This window comes from Pan paniscus, chromosome 23 (genome assembly GCF_029289425.2).
Source record: "Pan paniscus chromosome 23, NHGRI_mPanPan1-v2.0_pri, whole genome shotgun sequence".
NCBI classification, from domain to species: Eukaryota; Metazoa; Chordata; class Mammalia; order Primates; family Hominidae; genus Pan; species Pan paniscus.
In genome coordinates, this window is record NC_085927.1 from 32,011,964 (window position 1) to 32,035,867 (window position 23,904).

A 23,904-nucleotide genomic window follows, 5' to 3' on the forward strand; every position below is an offset into this window, starting at 1 on the left:
GTTGTTCACAATAGCTAAAAGGTAGAGGCAGCCCAAGTGTCCATCTAATGGATAAATGGGATATAGTATACACACACAAGGGAATAGTATTCAGCCTTAAAGAGAGTGTTCTGGCCCATGCTATGGCACAGATAAACCTGAAAGACATCATGCCAGCAGAAATAAGCTGGCTTCAAAAGAACAAAAATTGTTTGATTACCCTTATATGAGGTACCTAGAGTAGTAAAAGCTACCGTGACAAGAAGTATAATGAAGTTTCCCAGGTCCTTGGGGTGGAGAGTAGGGGGAGAATGGACAGTTATTTGTTTTTTGTTTAGTTTAGTTTTGCTTTGTTTTGTTTTTGAGACTGAGTCTCCCTCTGTCACCCAGTCTGGAGTGCAGTGGCACAATCTTGGCTCACTGCAACCTCTGCCTCCTGGGTTCAAGCGATTCTCATGCCTCAGCCTCCCAAGTAGCTGGGATTACAGGCATGCACCACCATGTTCAGCTAACTTTTGGTATTTTTCAGTAGAGATGGGGTTTTACCATTTTGCTCAGGCTAATATTGAACTCCTGGGCTCCAGTGATCCACCGACCTCGGCCTCTCAAAGTGCTGAAATCAAGGAAGTGAGCACCACACCGAGCCGGGCAGTTCTTGTTTAATGGTTGCGAAGTTTTAGTTTGGGAAGATGAAAAATTTCTGAAGATGGATGGTAGCAGTGTGATTGTACAGCAAGTTGATTTACTTAATGACACTGAAGTGTACACATGGAATGGTGAAGATAACAAATTTTATGTTTGAATATTTTACCACAGTCAAAAAGAGGAAGATTTATATTTGGCACCATTGCTCTACTTCCAAGAACAGTAGAAAGATACAGTAGTAGGAGAGCGTGCACAAGTATCCAGGACATCTTTCATTTTTTGCCAGCCCTGCAGCATCCTAACAATCCAAGAGAGCAGGAGGTGCCTCATTACAGGGGACTCAGAATAATGTGAAGAAATCTGGGGCGGGGTGGGGGCATAATGATAGCACGCAGGTGCCGGACCCAGCCCAGGAGTGGCCACAAATGCAAGGGCTGCAGAAGAGGGGGAGATGAAGCTGGTGGCAGTGGTAGCAGCTGCTTCAGCTGGAAAGGGGCATCTGTTGCTTTCCAAAATGGTTCACAGTTGAAATATCTGGCATAGATACTTCATCCTGCCTACCTTTCATGACTAACTATATTTTCATTGCAATATATGCAGTCATAGTGAGAATACCTATTTCCTCCAGATACAAGCAAACGTGAAGGAAATGTGCTTTAGTGCTTTGGCCAACTTGACATGGCAGTCACAAAAAGAGGATGAATATCCAAAGACAACCTTTTCCAAAGATAAGCTTATTATACCATTTATCGTAAATACTGGAAGTGCACAACAATCATTCAGACACCTGGGAAAATGACTTGACCAAATACAATTGTGAAAACAATGAGTAAAGAAAGTGATATATTCTTGGTAAAGGAACCACTGGATCTAGTGAGTAAAGAACCAAAAGGAGATGACCCTAGATTGGAACTTTTGGACCAGGACCTTGGTAACATTGGTCCTGTTTATGCAACAAAAACAAAGCAATACCTTGTCTACTAGTGAGAATCTGAATGAGGGAACAGCAACAGGAAGCAGCAGAGAAAAGGAAAAGAAGCTCAGTGCAAACAGCTGAATGGGGAGATCACAGGGACCACCAAGAAGGCCCAGGGTTTTCTGCTCAGTGCCTTCCCTCTCATACACCTTAGAGCACCCACTGAACAAAGATAACTACCAGTATATTCTAGCTGAGACTGATCCCCACGCCTTTGGTCCTCAGAAGCTTGAACTTGACTGCTGGGCAAAATTCCTTATTCCTGGAGACCTCTACAGAGGCTGCTTGTATGAACAGGTTTTGTTAGCCTGACATAATTGAGCTCCCCAGTTAAAAGTCTCCGGTGACCTGCTGGCTGACTGTGGTTGAACAAGAAGGTCTACTCTATGGTACGGGATTCTCATGGGTTACCTTGATATCACCATGGATGAGATGCCACCAGACACTGCTGCCAGACTGGGTTGGTCCCAGTCTTTAGATAACTGTCAAGCTTCCTTAGTTTATGATAAGTTTAACTATTCTTGGGAGAATTAAAGGGAATGAAGTTCCACCAGTCCACTGGCAAACACTACTCTTCTAGCTATAGACAAGGAGACATCCTGGGATTTTATATGAATCTTCCTGAAGAAACAAAGACAGTCAAGTCATTGCCTGATACTTACAAAGATAAGTATCTTTTTGAGGAAAAAGACTTTGTGACTAAAGCAGAGAAGAGCCTAAAAGAGACTTCCCACAGTGAGATAAGATTTTATAAAAATGGTGTTAGTCAAGGCGTGGCTTACAAAGATATTTTCAAGGGGCTTTACTTTCCAGCAATCTTACCAGAAAACAACTGCATAATTTCCAAGAACATTGGACTGTGCTTGAAGTATCCTCCAAAGGATCTCGCTTACTGCCCTATGAGTGACGTGGGCTGGGATGCTCTGGTAGAGCACACTCTGGCTGCTGTCTTGGTGCTAGAAATGGATTCAATCACTGGACAAGAAAGTCCTTCAGGGGCAAACATAAGGACACTGAGGGTCATCTTATTCTACCTGCCTTCTCTCCTTACTTGTATCCTAGGCCAGCCTATGCCAGCGCAACTGTCCACAGATCTCTCTCTCTCTTTCTCTCTCTCTCTCGTGTGTGTGTGTGTATGTGTGTGTGTGTGCATGTGTGTATCAAATGATCAAACATCTTCATTCAAAAGTCCAAGCCCTGCAGCATCATGAGACAGTGCTACCACACATGAAGAAAATGTTCAAAGGACACCAAATAGAGATCGCATGATCCAAAGTTATTTCTGATCCCAGAAAAGAATGGCACACGATCAATATGAATAGTATTAGATATCAAAATTATAGTACAATCTCATTTGTTTTTACCATAGATTCAAACTCTCTTTAGCATATTGGCAAGCAGAATCCATGTTCTACTGATGCAATTCCCCTTGACCATCATGAAAGAATTGGACTGAAAGCAGGACATTTCTGAAGTCTCTGGAGGATACGTAACATGACTGTTGGAGGGAATGCACATAGGAAGAGGTAGTGAATTATGTGTCAAGTGCCCCAACAAAAGGCTGTCAGTGTTTGTCTCTGACACATTGTTGGGGAGAAAGGCGGAGTCACAGGACACACTGCCATGGGACCCACGAGACTTGATCCTGCATCCCACAGCGGGCAGCCTGCATCAACGTGGTCATGCAGGGATAGAAACACAGCCACAGAAAGCTTTCACCTGCCCAAGCAGCATCTCCCAAGAGCCAGCATGGGTGCTGTCTCTGCTCTGCTTCTTCCTGGACTGTGTCTCAGAGCCCTGAGTTCTCCCTCACCCAGTTTCCCAATCACCCTCTTCTCCACTGGTTACCAGAGGTTAGGGGAGTGGGGAGGGGAAATAAACGTTTAAAGCGTACAGACTTCACTTGGGATGATGAGAAAGTTATGGAAATTCATAGTGGTGATGACTGTATCACTTTTTTTTCAGAGGTGGTAACTTGCTCTGTTGCCCAGGCTGGAGTGCAGTGGTACAATGATAGCTCACTGCATCCTTGAACTCTTGGGTCTAGGCAAGCCTCCTGCCTCAGACTCCTGAGTAGCTGGGACTACAGGTGCAAGCCACCATGCCAGGCAATTCTATCACATTGTGAATGTACTTAACACCGCTGAATTTTACAGTTAAAAGTGATTTAAATGGCAAATTTTACATTGTGTGTATTTTATGACAATTAAAAATACACTTGTTCAAATGTCAAAATATATACAATGTTATATTCATAAAATTTTCCTTTTCACACTTATATATTTATCCTATTCTAACTCATTCTCATCAATTAAAAAAGTACTGTAATTACTGGTCATTATGTACTAAATTTTCCGTAATTCACATTGAAGCCTTAACCCCCAATGTTACTGTATTTGGAGACAGAGCATGACAGAGGGTAATTAAGATGAAATGAGATCATAAGGACCGGCATCCTTATAAGAGGAGATTAGAAAATGGACAACATAAAATGAGATGAGGACAGAGTGAGAAGGTGGTCATCTACAAGTGTGGACACATCTTCAGTTTGTGTGGAGTAACAGTTGAAGGGCTCGCCCATCCTATAATGAAAGTTGGAACAGGTGCCTTGGGCGGGCTCCAGGATTAACTGATCTAGTCACTGCATCCCACTGTGGGACCCCAGAGGGAAAGAAGCACTGTGGAGATTCCTGAGACATTAGAAATGGAGCCTGAGAAGTTTCCAGGACACCCACCTGGGCTCCAGGTGAAGCAGGGGCCCAGGAAGGCCTTGTCTGAGCCCTGAGTGTGACGCAGCACCTGGCCACTAGGGGGAGGCAAACTCTGAACCCTAAGGGACCTGAGCTCTTGTTCTGAGCCCTGCCCTTGTTAATCACCAGCCCTGGGAGGGAGCCGATTTGCATGGAATGTGATGTCCCTGCCCACTTCTTCACTGAGGGGATAAGAGGCTTTAGGGCCTCAGGCTCAGCTGAGAGACTGAAGAACCCAGCATTGCAGCAGCTCCACCATGGCCTGGGCTCCTCTGCTCCTCACCCTCCTCAGTCTCCTCACAGGTCAGGGTGGGCAGTGGGCTGGGCCCCCAAAGGGACCCCCACCTCCCAGCCTCCATCTCCCCATCCCTGCTCTTCCCCTCCAACAGCTCATCAGCCACCCACCAACAGGAGCCCTCATGGGTGTCTGTGTTTCCAGGGTCCCTCTCCCAGCCTGTGCTGACTCAGCCACCTTCTGCATCAGCCTCCCTGGGAGCCTCGGTCACACTCACCTGCACCCTGAGCAGCGGCTACAGTAATTATAAAGTGGACTGGTACCAGCAGAGACCAGGGAAGGGCCCCCGGTTTGTGATGCGAGTGGGCACTGGTGGGATTGTGGGATCCAAGGGGGATGGCATCCCTGATCGCTTCTCAGTCTTGGGCTCGGGCCTGAATCGGTACCTGACCATCAAGAACATCCAGGAAGAGGATGAGAGTGACTACCACTGTGGGGCAGACCATGGCAGTGGGAGCAACTTCGTGTAACCCACAGTGACACAGGCAGAGGGGAAGTGAGACAAAAACCTCCCGGCTGATCTGCTCTGTCCACACTTCCTTCCCACTGGCCTGACTCACATTTCAGAGGGCTGTCTCTTAACTCTGTATTTAAAGTTTTCACCTTCCCAGACATTTTGGAGTTCTAATTCACAGCATATGTTCCCTGTGTGTAAATATTTTCTCAAGAGCTTTTGAAACATTGAAGTTTGCACACCAACATTTGTGGTTTTTGCCACTCACCTGTCCCCTGATGGGATTGAAGTTTCCAGGTTGTGGAGCTGCTCACAGGTGCATTTATCAGGAAATCACCGTTACCAGCTCCCACGACCTTTGTCCATATTCAACATTTGTGAGCTGCCTATTCAATGATGGGAACTGACAATTTCCCTGGAGACACAAGGCCTTCACCCTGACTCACAGTGTCACATAATCGACGTGGACTTCAGCCATCTCCAATCACCTCCATGTGCACAGAGCTCTCATGGTGCATGTGCTTGGCTGCCCTAGAAAGAGAGAATGGACACACACCAAAGATAGGAGAATGTGAGCCTGCTCTATATCTGAGATTCTGAAAGAGGCCCCCACTGCCTTCACAGAATGAATTCCTTCACATGCAGGGAGAGAGCTCTGGTGGAATCACTCTGCAATGCTTTCTGATGACAAATACCTGGATTGAGGTCAAATTTCACAGGTTAATAACCCTTTTCAAGACTACCTCCACTACAGACTCCAGTTCCCAGGCATTAAGCCTGAGGACCCTTGTAGACAACCAACATGGGGCTGTGACCAGCAGGAGCAATGGGTAACTGTCCCAGGCCCTGCCTTGGGGCTGCTCACAGCTGGGTGAGCCCCACTGGCCACAGGCTGGCAGAGGCTGAGCTGCTCCCTGTGCTCGCTGATGAGACTCAGCAGCCTAGTGCTCTCAGGGTCCAGCAAAGCCTCTTGGGCAGGGTCCTGTGCCTGTTCCCAACAGCTGCTCCTTCGAGGACCCTCCTGGGCCCACACTCAGAGCAGCTCCTTCCTCAACCTCCTCTGTCCTCATGTCCCCTTTTGGGTTCCTGAATCAGTGATCAGGTAGGGTCTCATTTAGCCAGAAGGGAGGGAGTGGATTTGCATGAACAGCTTCTTCTTTTCCCTGAGGGCAGAAGGAAAAATAGTCAAGCCTGGGGAAGCCCAGCCCAACTGTGAGGTCCAGAGGCTGTGTCCCCCATGGCTTGTTGCCTGAACTCCTCTCATACCCAATCCTTGGTCTATGTTTATAGACTCAATGAAAATACCTCCCTTTCTACTGGCCTCTTAATGCTAACAGAATCATTTTGTCCCCTAAGCACAAACAGCCTTTCGGGTTGCTGGGTGGGATGACAACTAGAGCAGAAGTCTAGCATGTGCAGCCCCATTCCTGGCCCATACATGTCCCTGCTCTTGGCCCAGTCTTTGCTGGTTACTCCCTGAACTCTGAAACTTCAGGGAAGTTGAGTTTCTCTTTCTCTTGAGATTGTACTCTTGAGGAGCTCCTGAATTTCCAGGTATAGGGTGACCCCTCCTCATTAAGGACATGGCTCTCAGACTTATCCCTGGTTTACTTCCCCAGGTTTAGGTCTGTGAGTTCTAAACAGTTTCCCTATGTTTCTTTGGTTGATATTTTGGTTGATATTTCCCTTTGTTTCTTTAGGTTGATATTACATTGGGTAATTACATTGGTTGATTACATTGGGTAATTACATTGGTTGATTACATTGGGTAAATATATTCTTGTAGATATAAACATTATAAACTCTTCCCCCATTAAGCTCTTAATAAATAAACTTGTTTGGGTGCCAATGTACCAATGTAGGTAAGAAGTCTTGACGCTTTTTTTTTTTCTTCTGCAGGAGCAGAGGAGAATCTGAAAAAAAAAAAGAGAGAGAGACAAGTTCAGCTTATAATACTGTTATTTTCATATAAACCCTCCTACTTCAAAAAGTACAAAACTAGACCTATACTGAAAATATTTTTAAATATATCAGAGTATCTGCATCTGTCACTGTGGAGATGGTTGCTTGCTCTACCACAGAGCACAATAATACTGAGGCTCATCTTCAGCCTAGGCCCCTGTGATGGTGAGGGCAGCCTTGTCTTCAAGCACAGAGCGTGAGAATCAAGCGGGGACCCCATGCACAGATGGGGACGTCAGACACACACACCCTGGCTCAGCCTCACCTCGTGCTCCTAACATCTCCATCTTCTTCACACAGAGGCTGCTGCTGCTTCTGGCTAACACGGGCTCCTGACGCTGGTTCTCCAGGGCCCAAGAAAAAGTGGTCACATATATTCTTCTAAGCTGCAAAATTTTTATTTTTAACACAACATGTTATTATAACAATGTGTTCATAAAGCACAATACTAAGATCTATCATCAATTGCACAGTTATGAGTTATTTATAGGAGTGGCAAAATAAAAAGTTACACACACACACACACACGCAGATTCAGGCAGGCCAGAATTTAATTACAGGAGCAAAGTTTGATATTAGTGACACAACACAACAATGATCCTATGTATAATGATAAACATAGCAATGGACCATATAAAGCTTTGAAGAAACATAATGGAAACACAGAAAAAATCTCCCTCTCACCAAATTTTAGAAAATTCTAAAAAAAATTAAAAATTTTTAAAACCCCTCAAAACTGAGTTAATTTATAAAATATAATACAAAACATAAAGTTTACATAACTTTAACACTCTTCATACTCAGTAAATGCAGGTTCTTTCTCCACAATTTAATCCAGTGTACCAAAACCGAGACTTCCTGTTTGCTGGAGGAAAACCTCAGCACCACAACAGTAGAAAAGCGCCAACCTCTCTGCCCACAGTGCATCTTCCCTCCAGAGACTCCGCAGGACTCTGCATGGTCTCCTGAGGGCCCGGAAGTGGAGGTTCTGTGATGAGAAGGGGGCATGGGTGGCACAGGGCAAGAATGTCTGCAGGGTAAGAGTGTTAGAGAGACAAGCTTCATTCCTCTCTGAAACAAGCCTATCTTACATGATTTATCTTTATTCTTCTCTACAAAAAAAAAAAAGTCACAAAGATAGCTGCAAAGAAATATGTGAAATTATACAAGGCTAAGATAACAAAGAATATTGGAAGAAAAAGTAATTATGACATCTTCTATCGAAACATTTTAGGCCAAGCGTGGTGGCTCACGCCTGTAATCCCAGCATGTTGAGAGGCCAAGGCAAGAGGATCACTTGAGGTCAAGAGTTCAAGACAAGCCTGAGATCCCATTTTTATTTTTTAAAAGCAGCATTAAAAAAAAAAAAAAGGTTCATCATAGTCTCCTCTTCCCACAGTTAATAATGAGAATGGAGAAAGTTCAAAAAGTGAAAGTTTAAGCAACTCTTATGTACCCTTAAAAATTTTTTAAATTTTAAAAAAGAAATGAAACCAGTGGCACAACTGACCACCAGCACACAGGTGCCTCTTCTTCAGCTGCCCCTCCTGAAGTGACAACCAAACCCAGGGGCTCAGCACAATGAGCTCTCCCTCTGGCCATACATTCCCTGTGAGACCCCATCTACTCTCATCCCAACACAATTGCTCCGCAGGCATCTGGGGGCTGCTGCTGAGATTCTCCACTCATAGGGTCCTGGGCACAGCGGTGTTATCCCAGTCCCCCTCTTCCTCTGTGTCCTGGGAGCTGGAATCAGAGTCAGGCTGATCTGACCCAAAGCCTACAATTAAGAGCCCTGAGTGGCCTCTCCTGCTTTTCCCCCACATTGGACTCTTCCTTTCAGTGTCCTTCCTGGGGTACTGTGTCACTACTCAATAATATCTTATGTCCTCAGTGCTAGGCGTTTTTCACATAATATACTCTTGTTAGTTTCTCCTCACCTTTCCAAGCTCAGTTATCAACTCTAGGCTGATGATCCTAACTATTCATTTACAGCACATTGTCATATAAAGGCCAGCGATATCTAGAAAAAAAAGTGCCAATAAATGTAAGTGTGTACTGCATCTTACGAATCACTACAAGGATACCACAAACAATATCCCTGTATTTAAATAGAGCTCACTCTTCAGACACAAAAGTTTAAGTGGAGTTCAATATAATAGTTTATATAGATAATAGTTAGTATAACAGTTTAACCAGTCTGTCTGTGGCTAAACCAGTCACCATCTCCTGCACTGGAAGCAGCAGCAATAAGGGTCTTGGGCTTGTGTCCTGGTACCAACAATGACCAGGAAGTGCCCCCAAACCTCTGATCCATATGTACGGATCCATATATTTATATCCATATCCTGCGGCGAATATCCACCTGCAGGGATCCAGGACTGAATCTCAGGCTACCGGTCTGGCAAGGAGGCATTGCTGAGCATCTCTGGGCTGATCTCAACTGTTGGCTTTAGGCAGCTCCATCGAGGTCCCCACAGTGCTGCAGTCTGGGGAAGTGAGACAAAGGCACACCAGGTTTCCAATGAGTATGAGCTACCTGCAGCACCACCCACTGTCAGGACAACTGGGCTCTTTACTGTTTGTGTGTATGTTTCCTGGTGCTGCCACTAACCAGTGCCCAGGACTCAAGTCAGGGACAGTGATCTAGAGAATACAGCTTTGTTCTCTCAGAGCCAGCCCACAGAGGGAGTCCTTAGCAACGGCACATTGTCAGACTGCTTCAAAAGAATCAGAAAGCCTTTGATTCCAGGAACAGGCTGCTCTGGGGACAGACCCAAGATGGGTCAGGGGAGGCAGGGACAGATTCCAGGTGGCTCTCTCTCAGGCACATGCACTAATGCAGAGGTCTAATCATCCTTATTGTCTACTGAAGACCTACTATGTGCCAGGCTATGGGGAGGGCTCAGGATACAGAGTTACCAAGACAGACAAGGTTCCTGTCTTCATAGGGCTGACACCAAACTAAAGAGAGACGGTCAAGAAGTCAATGGGAATAAGGCATATTGTGGTGTATCAAAGAGGTGACACTGGCCAGATGGGGGAGAATGATAGGACGCCTTTAGTGGGTTGTAAGCAAGGAAGACACAGCCTTTTGTTTGAGATTTAGGAGGAAAGTCCAGCTTCTCCAAGGAAGACAAAAAATGAGGGGACAGTGTGAAGGCAAAAGGTCCAGTTAGAAAGCAGTGGCATTGTGCATGAGAGATGAGGTATCTAGCATCTGATGTAGCAGCTGAGCTGGGAGGAATGTGCACGACCCACACCATGGTGAGAAGGACTAGAGGAAAGAGGTCACTAGGTTGAGGCCCTGAGCTTGTCCTTGTGATGGAAACCTGACAACAGCCTGCAGCTGCGATCAAGCATGTCACTCTCCTCTTCTCTCTGGAAAGCTCATAGGACTCAGGACTCATTGCTGCCCTTCCCTCTTATTCAGTGAGATTTATTTGAACCATCACTTTTCACACCTGGACAGAGACCTGGTTACTTTCTCTTGAGCAAAAGCACTAAGGGTCGGGACAGAGCACTGTAGAGCTCATGGGATGATGCCCTACACACTCAAGGGGCTGCTTTTAAGGCTCATGATCAAACCTCCCAGAGCTCTGTCAGAAACCATGAGACGGGAGGTGTCAGTGCTGAAGTAGCTGATTTGGGGGCACACTGATTTGCGGTCTGTGCAGTCCTGATTTGGAGGTGTGGGACAGTGAGGGCTGAAGCCCAGCATCGGCAAGAGGTTCCTGAGGTGTCTTTATGTGCCAGGGTCCTCCGTGATGTGTGGGGGTAAAGGTCAATTGAAAAGCTGGAGAGCAGTGGACAGGCAGGATTCTGTGTCTGGATGAGGGACGGATGTTCAGCTCCTGCCCAGGCATCCTTATTTACATTTCTGTTTACCTCTCTTCTTCCTTGTCTCCTTCCCAGGGCAGGGTTCCAGGGCTGTTGTATCTCTGCTGCTCTTTCTCCATCACAAAGAGAGCAAGAGAGAGAGGTTATGTGATGACTAATTCCCTCTTCACACTCAGTTGTCTGATTGTCCTTAGGAATTCTTCCTGAGGATGGGAATGTTCTGTTTTATTTCTCCCTTACAGTGAGATCCTAGCCATTTGTGAGGCCAAGGAGATTGACCCCATCCTGTCGATGCAGGATTATTTATAAGATACATGGTCAAAAAAAAACACCATCAACTTCTGCACAAGTCAATCCATTCTTCAGGGTTATAGAAATGCATGTCTCTCAGCTGTCAGCAATGGGCTTCAAATCCCCAGGGTGACTAACTTGTCAGGATGGGATCATCCACATGAAGATGTTTCTTTACAGTTAGTGACTCTATTCACTGTGTTTCCCCTGCTGAGATCCAACCTCCATGAGACTGTTTATTGGCTGTTTTCTGTCTTGTCATTGCTGAAAACACTTCCTGGCACTAAGGACAGACTCAGTACATGTTTATTAAATATGTGAGTTCACCTACATTGGAATCCCAGGAAGAGGTGCAAACCTGAGGTCAAGATAATAATTTTTTTTAAAAATTTGAATATTTTGTGTTTGAGATTCCAAGCTCATTCAATGGAAGATACTAAGTAAGAACTTTTGCCTTTGGATTTGGTTAGCAGGAGAAGGATATGGATATAAAAATGCAAATATATATCACACATACCTCCCCATGGCCCAGAGACCTGAAAGCCCAGCTGGTCTCTGCAGCTGCCAATCGCAGCCTCTGTTCACTCATTTATGGTCTGATTGTCATGGATCCATATATACTGGATCCCATGGGTTCATGTGGAGAAAGTGGAGAGGATGCGATGGGCTTTCCCAGTCCTGATTAAAGAAACCACAGGAAGCGAGTAGATCATAAAGCAAATTCTGGGGACAGAAAACCCTCGAGAGCAAATAAACTGCTAATATGGGTGAGTTGGGAAAATGTCTGGCAATATTTATATAACTAAGAAACTTTACATTAGATATCCTTCCTTCACAATATTCATTACGGAGCTTTAAATCATCCATATGATCAATGCAATTCAAACATTAAACTCATCAACCCGAAGTCCCATAGCAGACTTTGATAAGGAAATTCTTGAAGGAAGAAGGATGGGTTTGTGAGCTCTGTGTCCACAGAAGAGATATTTCTCCACTAGGAGAACTGGGTAAAGCCGATAAATAATTAGGAAAGTAGATGCCCAACTGGACTTTATTCTAACCCAATATGCAATGCTGTGAGTCCTGCATCTGCAAATTGTTAACATTCATTGTGCTTCCTTCAGTTTCCCAATTACTACAATAAATTAACTTTAGACATGGATGATTACAGATCAATTAATGTGAGGGTCCTTGGAATGTGTTGCTTTAATCCACAAAAATTACGGAACACTTCAAATGTATATATTTGTTAATTTATGTACCAATTATATTTTACTGCTTCGTTGATCTGTTGTAAAAATCACCCGGTGAGGGAGTAAGCTGATGGGTAAAATGGGTTGAAAAATTAAACAAGATGAACCACATTGATGATGGTCAAATTTGGCTGATCGGTGCAAACAATTCATTAGAAAAGTATCTGTATATTTGTATGGTTCAAAAGTTTCCATGCTAACCAGTGTTTAAAATATCCTTGTTTGTAACTGTTCTGCTTTTAACCGGTGTACAATGTTGACAAAATGTAAGCTTACACTCTGACTTTGAGTAGAAGCCTGTCTTCTCCCAACAGGCAGAGGAGAAGCTGGTGTGGAGAACATGGAAAACACAGGAGCTCAGGGTTTCCCAGGACAGAGAAGCGAGTGAGCCTGGAGCCCTAAAAGCAAGGGCGGGGCTGTGAGTTGGGCTGTGGGTGTGTGCAGGGGCCACAGTGTGAAGGGCATGCTTCAGAGGCCACAGGATTTGGATTTTATAATAAGAATGATGAGTTACTGAAGGGGTTTAAGCCAGGTAGTACCTTCCCTGCCTCATCTATATGAGAGGGATCTGTCTCCAAATGCCTTGAGGAGAGCGTGCCTGAGAAAAGTGAGTGATCCTGATTCTAGATTATTCACTAAAGCACCTCGTGAGTCTAGAAATCCAAGGGCCATTTGCACAGTTAGCGCAAGAGTGGACGTGGCTACATTGAGAAGTGATGGTCTCTGCCTTTGTCTCCTCTGGCATTCAATACTTGCAAAAACACTTTGCAGGTAAAATAAATACTGATATTTCAAATAACCTGAAAGCATCCAGCAAAAAAATAAAGGTGGCAATATCAAGATACAAACAAATTGTATAACATTTAGGACAAATCGTTTACCAAAAAATATGAAACGACTGTGAAGAAAGTGACGTTTTACTTAGGGAGATAATGGCTAACCTCTTAAAACAGAGATATATGTCACACTGTGACAGGAAAGTCTACAAAATCTCTTGATGTTCCTACATCACAAAATTGAGTCAAATCTCTATAAAACATATGAAACCATTAGATGTATAACTTTTGCTAAATTGCTGTCTTTAACATGTATTGGATCATTTATTTTTCCTGGAAAATTCTCATTCTTCACTGTCCTTTTGAACAACCCCTAGCTGCCCTTCAACCCAGCTCCTCAGCTGACCCATTTTTCATGATGCCCACCCTGATGGCACTTGTGGGAAATTCGATTTTTCTAGAATGCCATGCAGGGGTGCTGACAACTTTAAAAGTTATATATGTACATGGCTGCACATCCCACAGACCAAGACTACTTCTGGGAGTGAGAAATCACAGTAATAATGCATAGCATGATAGAAGCAGTGTCTGGGAATCAGACCATGGATATGTGAATACAGACAGTGACTGGAGAGCTGCAGAGACCAGCTGGGTTCTGAAGTCTCTGAGCTTTGGGAAAGTGTGTTTCCTGGGACCAGCATCAGATCTTTTGGGGCTGACCTGTGGTTCTGACACAGCTGCTCAGTAAGGAGCATTCACTCCAAGAAATCCAGGCCTTGAGGCTGGGCCCTGTGCTCACTGATGGGGACTCAGCAGCTGTGTCTCCTCTGGCCTGGCAGAGTTCCCTGAGCAGGGACCTGTGTATGGTCTCAACAGGTGCTTCCTCCCAGGGCCTTGCAAGAAGAAAAACAAACCTTCCTCCTGCTCAGTCTGCAGAGTGAGCTGAGCTGCATTCCCAGGTCTCAAGGAGGGGCCCGGCAGTCCCTGGGTGGAAACACATTTGCATGAGCAGCCCCTCCTCTGCAAGGGTGGGAAGAAAAGGAGGCCTGGGGCAGCCCAGTCCCACTGTGGGGTAAGAGGCTGTGTCCACCATGGCCTGGACTCCTCTCCTCCTCCTGTTCCTCTCTCACTGCACAGGTAGGAATAGACTTCAGAGACCAGGGTCAGCCACCCAGCCTGATTCTGACTCTTGTGTCAAAGATCACTAAAAAAAATATTACCTTGGTTTCTGTCTTAAAGCCTATAAATGCCTGTGTTCCAGGTTCCCTCTCGCAGCCTGTGCTGACTCAGCCAACTTCCCTCTCAGCATCTCCTGGAGCATCAGCCAGACTCACCTGCACCTTGCGCAGTGGCATCAATCTTGGTAGCTACAGGATATACTGGTACCAGCAGAAGCCAGGGAGTCCTCCCCGGTATCTCCTGAGGTACAAATCAGACTCAGATAAGCAGCAGGGCTCTGGAGTCCCCAGCCGCTTCTCTGGATCCAAAGATGCTTCGACCAATGCAGGGATTTTAGTCATCTCTGGGCTCCAGTCTGAGGATGAGGCTGACTATTACTGTATGATTTGGCACAGCAGCGCTTCTCACAGTGACACACACAGATGGGGAAGCGGGACAAAAACTTCACCCTGATCTGGGTCTTGTTCTGTAACAGTTTTTAAATTTTAAAATAACCAGCCAAGGGACAAACTAAATTTGGAAATAACTTTCTAGTTGTAAAAGGCTCTTCTCTCAATTTCCCATCCATTCTTCTGAAGTCTCAGTAAAACAAAACCAAACCAAAGCACCTCATGACCCTGAAGTGTTGGCTGGTTGTCCATATGTGCTAACACCACTGCCTGCGGAGCTGGACTTTTGTTCTTGAAAGAAGCAAAATGAGGCTTTCCTAGCTCACATCATGGTCAGAGCCTGGGGACATCCTAGCAGGTGAACAGTGCCCTGCATCATGGACTCTGCTCTTCCAGCGTACAAGCAGAGACCTCCCCTTCCATCCCCACTAGTCTGTTCTCAGGGCTGTCTGAGGCTCACTGTGTCCCAGGAACAAGGCACTCAAATATGAAATGCTGCATGAGGACACAGGTCAGGGAATTCCAGATATAGTGCTGACCTGGCTCAGTCCTGGGTACCTGCATTTCAGTGGAAATGTCAGGAGATGGGATTACGTCTGAGGGTAACTGTGGACCTGAGGCCGGAAAACCTCTATGTAGGACATGAGAGAGTCAAGGGGAGGCTCCACCATGGCTGAGGCAAGGCTGAGGCTGCTCCTTGGCCATGGGGGAAGTAGGTCCCAGGGATGTGACTTTCCTGCAGCTCATTCCACTCAGGACCACGGGGACTGCTGAGGGTGGGTTTGCTGATCCCTCAGGGCCTGTGTTCTCTTCTCCTCTATTACACCATTGGAGGTTCTCACTGAGTCAGGTTCTAGTAGTGAGTCTGTGGAACATCTGGGTACAGATACTGTTTGCTTCAAGTGACTCCTCCCCAGGAAACTCTTGAGAAGGCCCCCATCTCAATGTCACCTTTTTCTGCATGGGGAGCAGCAGAAACATTGGGCATTCCCTCCCAGAAAGAGCCCCTAATTTTGTGACTTAGGACATCAGTGATTTTCCCTCAGGGGTCCAAGCCTGATTCTCCTGCTCTGGGTTTATTCCCACAGCCTCCTGGACAACTTCTGCGCTCCAGCCTGAGGACTGGCTGGTTATCAGTGTCACACAGCTGCATCCTGACTCCATGTTACCAAGGGTTCCTGTCCCATGGGGAAATGAGAGAAAGATCTGCCCCACTCATCCTCTCTGCCCCATCCCTCCTTTATCCCTGCCTGTGACCAACACCAGTTCATGCCAAGACTTTTACTGTCACTTGTGTTACTGAAAGCAGAGCAAGGGTTCAGGGACGATAACTCCTTTTCTTACTGGTCTCCCCAAAGGAAACAGAATCAACTTGTTTCTAGAAGCAAAAGGAGCTGCCCACACATGGTGGGTGTGGATGAGGTGGGGATGACAAGAAAGAATCCAGCCAGTGTGACCCAGAAGTCCAGGAGCCTTCAGCCTGGTCCTACAGGTGTCCTCTCCTTTTGGTGCAGGTGTGCTGATCATTTCCTGAGCTCTGAAACTGTGGGAAAGATGACAAGAAAGGAGAATCCAGCCTGTGTGACCCAAGACCCATATGTGAGAGCGGAAGTCTGACACTTAAGAAAACGTGGGCTCAGCATTCTGAGAGGTCTGGATCTGGCTTGGCCTAGAGCTGCTGTAGAAGAGAAGCAAGAGAAATGCTCAGCCTTAGGTGGCCCAGGCACAGTGGTCCTGTCAAAGGTCTGAGCTCTCTGCAACATGGATATCCTGCAGAGACATCCTTGGGAGGCTGTGATCCTAGAATGATGTAAAAATGCTAATGGAAGTGAGCAGGGGATGGTTTATGGAGGAATGAGAAGATGGGTGTGGGGTCAGATGTGGTAAGGAGGGTGCACCCTGCAGAGGAGACTGTCCATTGTGACTCATAGAAGAAGGATGCCTGGGGCCTAGGGCAGTGACAAAAAGAGGACCTGGAAGGACCGGCACCCTGAAGACACGTAGAGACTGGGGTTTGGTTTGTCTGTGAGGGTTCCTGAGGAGAATCACATAAAAAATCCACAGTCAGTGTCTTCTGTCCAGGGCTCACTGTCGCAACTGTTGCCCCTTCCTTCCGGATCCTCTGGGTGTCCAGGTTCCTTAGCTGTGGATCTGCTCCTCTCTCTGCCCTCAGCCTAAGAGCTGATGGGGCATCCACCAGGAAGCGCATCCGTGGGCAGGGAGGGGGCCGTGGGCAGCCTTCTCCTGTATGTGAGACACTGCTCAGCCTCGGTGACCCCCTGTTCATTAAGGTGGGAGGAAAGGAAAACAAAATTCACTGTGAACATCTATGCATCATCAAAGAAAAAGCAATGAGAAGAAACAGGAAGTGAAGCCCAGCTCTAATAGTTTATTTCTACTTGGAAATAAATAAAACAATATGCCTGATGTGTTATATAAACACAATAAACTTTTTATAAAAACTATGAAAATTATGTAAAGGAACATGGCTTACACTAAAAGGAACATTTAAAATAATGACACCCTTGAAATGCAATCCCAAAACACAGCATCCATTTTATTTCAGTTACATATACGGACTGGTTTTATTTAAATGCCTGCAATAAATCTCACTATTTGGTTGTTTAAATGGAGCATTTAAAATCTCATTGTGGCCAGGCGCGGTGGCTCACGCCTGTAATCCCAGCACTTTGGGAGTCCGAGGTGGGCCGATCACAAGGTCAGGAGTTGGAGACCAGCCTGGCCAACATGGTGAAACCCAGTCTCTACTAAAAAAATACAAAAATTAGCCGGGCATGGTGGCACACGCTGGTAATTCCAGCTACTTGGAAGGCTGAGGCAGGAGAATTGCTTGAACCTGGGAGATGGAGGTTGCATTTAGCCGAGATGGTGCCACTGCACTCCAGCCTGGGCAACAGACCAAGACTCCGGCTCAAAATAAATAAATAAATAAACAAATAAATAAATAAAAAATCTCATTGTACTGCAACTGCCTGATGATACATTCACAAGTATAAATATCAAGATAACCATCCAGCTGTTTCCCTCCATCCACGTAAAATTCCCCAAACAAATATTTGTTAAGAGTCCAGGGTGTATCATGCCAGAACTCATGCAATCATAAACACAATCTATTTCATTTTTCATTTTGATTAACAGAATTATCTTTTTTCTTAAGATTATTGATTTTAGTTTATTAGATTCTAGATGTCATTACAGACCAAAGATGAATAATTTTCATCATCTTCAAGCCACCCCCACAAGACTCACTACTGAATTTGAACCATAATTTTTCCCTGGAAATCCTAGTTGGGGTGCTCGATGCTAAGAGCTATCACATATCAGGCTCACCTGAGGACAGACTCTGGTCGTCAACCCAAGTTAAAATTTTAATTCTTCCCATGTTCAAAGACTGAACATCTTTGCTCTTTTTGCTCATAAGTGAAACACTCCAAAGACATTTGCCAGGATCCCCCACAGACTGGCATTCAGTGCTTGGAGGACAGACTCCTAGGCAAGATCCCTGGTCACAGTATCCAGATGACTATGACTGCAAATCTGGGGAAGTAGAGGGAGAACAAAGATTTACCAGGAAAACCCTCTGGGAATTCCTCCCCAGGGCATCCCAGAGGGAAGAGCTCCCTTTCTCCTCAGCGCAGCAGGATCCACAGAGGAAGTGGAGCCCTGGCCACCAGGGAGGAGTCACATGAGAGGAGAGGACCCGGTGTCCAACACTGGTGGGGAAGTGAGTCCATGGGGCCGGTCCCCGCTCTGGGCTTGATCCTGAAATAAAAGGACTTTGTGTAGACATCACCTGAGTCCTCTACAATGTACAGCCAAAGAGCCATAGACAGATTCACTCCTGAGGAGTCCAGTAGAGCGTGAAGACTGCCCTGAGGTCACAGGAGGGAGACACAGGTGCCACCTTACTGGGCCGGGACTTGGGAGCGGGGGGCAGTGGCCAGAAACCAGGGCGGGGCGGAGGCAGCGGTGAATCTCAGAGGCTCTGGTCACCTGATCATAGAACGGTTTGCCTTAGTCTGGACACTAGGGGGCGCATGGGGACCATTTCTGAGAAGACTGGGGGTAATCAGAGCAGAACCAGGCACCTGCCCTGCCTGATGTCCTCTGCTGGGGGCTGACAGCTGTGTCCTGTGTCCTCCCCACCCCCTGGGACCACAGAGCTCCACCCCTGCCACACCCTGACATCCTCAAGCCCAGGAGCCTGACCCAGGGCTCAGGGTGGGGTCACAAAGCTGGGGGGGTCTGATTTGCATGGATGGACTCTCCCCCTCTCAGAGTATGAAGAGAGGGAGAGATCTGGGGGAAGCTCAGCTTCAGCTGTGGGTAGAGAAGACAGGACTCAGGACAATCTCCAGCATGGTCGGCATCCCTCTCCTCCTCACCCTCCTCACTCACTGTGCAGGTGACAGGATGGGGACCAAGAGAGGGGCCCTGGGAAGCCCATGGGGCCCTGCTTTCTCCTCTTGTCTCCTTTTGTCTCTTGTCAATCACCATGTCTGTGTCTCTCTCACTTCCAGGGTCCTGGGCCCAGTCTGTGCTGACTCAGCCACCCTCAGCGTCTGGGACCCCCGGGCAGAGGGTCACCATCTCTTGTTCTGGAAGCAGCTCCAACATCGGAAGTAATACTGTAAACTGGTACCAGCAGCTCCCAGGAACGGCCCCCAAACTCCTCATCTATGATAATAATCAGCGGCCCTCAGGGGTCTCTGACTGATTCTCTGGCTCCAAGTCTGGCACCTCAGCCTCCCTGGCCATCAGTGGGCTCCGGTCCGAGGATGAGGCTGATTATTACTGTGCAGCATGGGATAACAGCCTGAGTGGTCCCACAGTGCTCCAGGCCCAGGGGGAACTGAGACAAGAACCCCCTTCCTCCTCTGCCAGGAGGGTGAGCCCCGGCAGCTGCTGCTCAGGCCCGGCCTGTGGCTTCTGCTGCTGTAGCTTCCCCCACGGGTTCAGGGGCATCCAGGGCCCTGCCTGAGAGTGGAGGCTCCTCCTCCTCTTCATCCTCAGAGTCAGGAACAGGGTGTCCAGGGAACAGAACATCCTGCTTCCTGCAACTTGGGACACAGGGTCTCTGCACTGAAGTCCTGGACTGAGGTGGCAGGTACAGCTGTGTCATCTCAGACCCACCTCTGATGGGAAACCTGTGTCTCCGTCATCCTCCTTTTCCCATTTCCAGGAGTCTCCAGAGTGGTGTCTTCCTCCCCCTGCTCCTCAGTGTGAATCCCTGTGCTTCCTTTCTCTCCAGCCTATTCTTTTTAAATAAAACTCCTTTCATGTAGGAATAATGCACATCTAATAAACTACCCAGATTTATAATAGGAAATTAGACAAATGTTGACATTTTTTGATCCTTGAATACATCACCACCAACACGCAGCTATGCAACCTGTGACCAACCCCAGCAACCCCTCATGACCCCTTGTCATCTCCCTCCCTCCCTTCCCCAGTGCTATCCTGTGCAGCCACAGATCTGCCTCTGTCACTATTGTTTGCTTTCCATTTTTTGGAATGTATCAGTGTTATCAGACATTATCTTCCCATTTGTTCTGGCTTTTTTCACACTGCAAACTCCTTTTGGGATTCTTCCTGTTCTCACTGAATTGCACCCATCCCATAGAGGGCTCATTACTACCTTTGAGGGCCTTTAGGTTGATTATTCCTGATTTTGTTTATTTATTTTAAAGTTTGAATTTATCATCCATCAAAATCAAACTCTAGGAGTTATGTTCATCTAAGGTGACAGGAGAGTCTGTGATGTCTTGTCGGGATTCTTGCTTCTTCATCTCTTGCCTCTGGTTCTGTCTATATTGGAAGAGGTTCTCATATTCTATTTATTTACTTATTTATTTATTTGGGTTTTTAAGGATTTCAGTGTTTTTTTCTCTTTAATTATTAATTTTTTTATTTTAATAGGTTTTTAGGGAATTGGTGGTATTTGGTTACATAAATAAGTTCTTTAGTTGTGATTTCTAAGATATTGGTGCACTCATCACCCAAGCAGCGTACAGTGTACCCAGTGAGTAGTCTTTTATCCCTCACCCTGCTTCTACCATTTCCTCCCAGTCCTCAAAGTCCATTGTATCATTGTTATGCCTTTGTGTTCTCATAGCTTATCTCCCACTTATGAGTGAGAATATGCCATGCTTTGTTTTCAATTCCTGAGTTACTGCACTTAGAATAACAGTCCCCAATTCTATCCAGGTTGCTGGGAATGCCATTATTTTGTTCCTTTTTATGGCTGCATAGTATTCCATGGTATGCATATATTTAACATTTCCTTTATCCATTTGTTGATTTATGGGCATTTGGGCTGGTTCCATGTTCTTGCAATTGCAAATTATGCTGCTATAAACATGCATGTGCAAGTATCTTTTTTGAATAATGATTTCTTTTTCTCTGGGTACATGCCTAGTCCCAGATTTTGGGACTTTGCTGGATCAAAGGGTACATCTATTTTTAGTTCCTTAAGGAATCTGTTTTCCATAGTGGTTGTACTAGTTTACCTTCCCACCACCAGTGTAAAAGTGTTTTGTTTTCACCACATCCATGCCAACATCTATTATTGGCCATTCTTGTGGTATTAAGGTGGTATTGTATTGTAGTTTTGATTGGCATTTCCCTGATCATTAGTGATGCTGTTCATTTTTCTTTACGTCTGTTGGCCATTCGTATATCTTCTTTTGAGAATTTTTATTTATGCCTTTAGCCTACTTTTTGATGAGATTGTTTAGTTTTTTTCTTGATAATTTGTTTGAATTCTTTGTAGATGCTAGACCTTAGTCATTAGGTGGGTATGTAGATTGTGAAGATTTTCTTCCACTCGGTGGGCTGTCTGTTAACTCTGCTGATTATTTCTTTTGCTGTGAAGAAGCTTTTTAGTTTAATTAGGTCCCATCTATTTATCTTTGTTCTTGTTGCATTTGCTTTTGAGTTCTTGGTCATGAAGTCTTTGTCTAAACCAATGTCTAGAAGGGTTTTTCTGATGTTATCTTCTAGAATTTTTATTGTTTCAGGCCTTAGATTTAAGTCTTTGATTCATCTTGAGTTGATTTTTGTATAAGCTGAGAGATGAGGATCCAGGTTTATTCTTTCACATTTGGCTTGCCAATTATCCCAGCACCATTTCTTGAACAGGGTGTCCTACAGTATAGTTTGAAGTTAGGTAACCTGATGCCTCTGGATATGCTTTTTGTTGTTGTTGTTGTTTGTTTGTTTTTTCTTAGTCTTGCTTTGGCTATGCAGGCTCTTTTTTGGTTCCATATGAATTTTAGGATTGTTTTTTCTAGTTCTGTGATAAATGATGTTGGTATTTTGATGGGAATTGCATTGAATTTGTAGATTGCTTTTGGTAGTATGATCATTTTCACAATATTGATTCTACCCATTCATGAGCATGGGATGTGTTTTTTATTTGTTTGTGTCATCTATGATTTCTTTCAGCAGTGTTTTGTAGTTTTCTTTGTAGAGTTCTTTAATCTTCTTCGTTAGGTATATTCTTAAGTATTTTTTTTTTTTTGCAGCTATTTGTTAAAGGGGTTGAGTTCTTGATTTGATATTCAGCTTGGTCCCTGTTGTTGTATTTGTGTGCCTTAATTTTGTATCCCGAAACTTTGCTGAATTCATTCACCAGTTCTCAGAGCTTTTTGAGTGAGTCTTTAAAGTTTTCTAGGTATACGATCTTATTATAAGCAAACAATGACAGTTTGACTTCCTCTTTACCAATTTGGATGCCCTTAATTTCTTTCTCTTGTCTGATTGCTCTGGCTAAGACTTCCAGAACTATGTTGAACAGAAGTGGTGAAAGTGGGCATTCTTGTCTTGTTCCGGTTCTCGGAAGAAATGCTTTTAAGTTTTTTCTGTTCAGTATAGTGTTGGCTGTGGGTTTGTAATAGAGGGCTTTCATTACCATAAGGTATGTCTCTTCTATGCCAGTTTTGCAGAGGGTTTTAATCATGAAGTGATGATGGATTTTATCAAGTACTTTTTCTGCATCGATTGAGATAATCTGTGATTTTTGTTCTTAATTCTGTTTATGTGGTATATTACATTTATTGACTTTGTATGTTAAACCATCCCTGCATCCTTGGTAAGAAACCCACTTCATCATGGTGGACTATGATTTGATAGCTGTTGGATTGGGTTAGCAAGTATTTAGTTTAGGATTTTTGCATCTATGTTCATCAGGGATATTGGTCTGTAGTTTTCTTGTTTTGTTATGTCCTTCCCTCATTTTGGTTTTAGGGTGACACTGGCTTCATAGAATAATTTATTCCCTCTTTCTCCATCCTGTGGATTAATGTATTAGTATTCTCCAGAGGGAAAGAACTAATGGAATATATATATATATATGGTATTAACTCACACAATCACAAGTCACACAATAGGCCATCTGCAGTGTGAGGAGCAAGGAGAGCCAGTCCATGTTCCAAAACTGAAGAGCTTGGAGTCCGATGTTCAAGGGCAGGAAGCATCCAGCACTGGAGAATGATGTAGGGTGGGAGACTAAGCCAATCTCTCTTTCACATTTTTCTGTCTGCTTATATTCTAGCCATGCTGGCATCTGATTAGATTGTGCACGCCCAGGTTAAGGGCGGGTCTGCCTATCCCAGCCCACTTACTCAAATGTTAGTCTCTTTGGCAAAACCCTCACAGACACACTGAGGATCAATACTTTGTATCCTTCAATCCAATAAAGTTGACACTCAATATTAACCATCGCAATTACTGTCATAGACTTGGTACCAATTCTTCTTTCAATGTCTGATAGAATTCAAATGTGAATCTGTCTGGTCCTGGACTTTTTTGGTGGGTTGACTTTTTAAAATTATTATTTCAATCTCACTGCTTATTATTGGTCTGTTCAGAGTTTCTACATCTTCCTGGTTTAATCTAGGAGGGTTGTATATATTCAGATATTTATCAGTCTTCTCTAGGTTTTTCAGATTATGTGCATATTATCTTTTATATAGTTTTTTTGTTTTAATTTTATTTAGTTCTGGTCTAATCTTTGTTATTTCTTTTCTTCTACTGAGTTTGGGTTTGCATTGTTCTTGATCCTCCAGTTTCATGAGGTGTGACCTTAGATTGT

General features: G+C 45.0%; 1 protein-coding gene, 1 pseudogene and 2 gene segments (V, D, J or C); all 4 read left to right on the forward strand.

Annotated features, from left to right (window-relative positions):
* LOC129395163 (immunoglobulin lambda-1 light chain-like) overlaps positions 1 to 23,904 on the forward strand; it is a 735,232-nt gene that overhangs the window by 16,150 nt on the left and 695,178 nt on the right. The window lies entirely within an intron of this gene.
* Positions 1,110 to 3,401, forward strand: LOC100986261 (set1/Ash2 histone methyltransferase complex subunit ASH2-like; annotated as a pseudogene).
* LOC100985939 (immunoglobulin lambda variable 9-49-like) lies at positions 4,571 to 5,115 on the forward strand. The segment is given in 2 exon segments: positions 4,571 to 4,653; positions 4,790 to 5,115. Coding segments are annotated over 2 exon segments (372 nt in total).
* LOC117978704 (immunoglobulin lambda variable 5-45-like) lies at positions 14,017 to 14,853 on the forward strand. The segment is given in 2 exon segments: positions 14,017 to 14,358; positions 14,483 to 14,853. Coding segments are annotated over 2 exon segments (417 nt in total).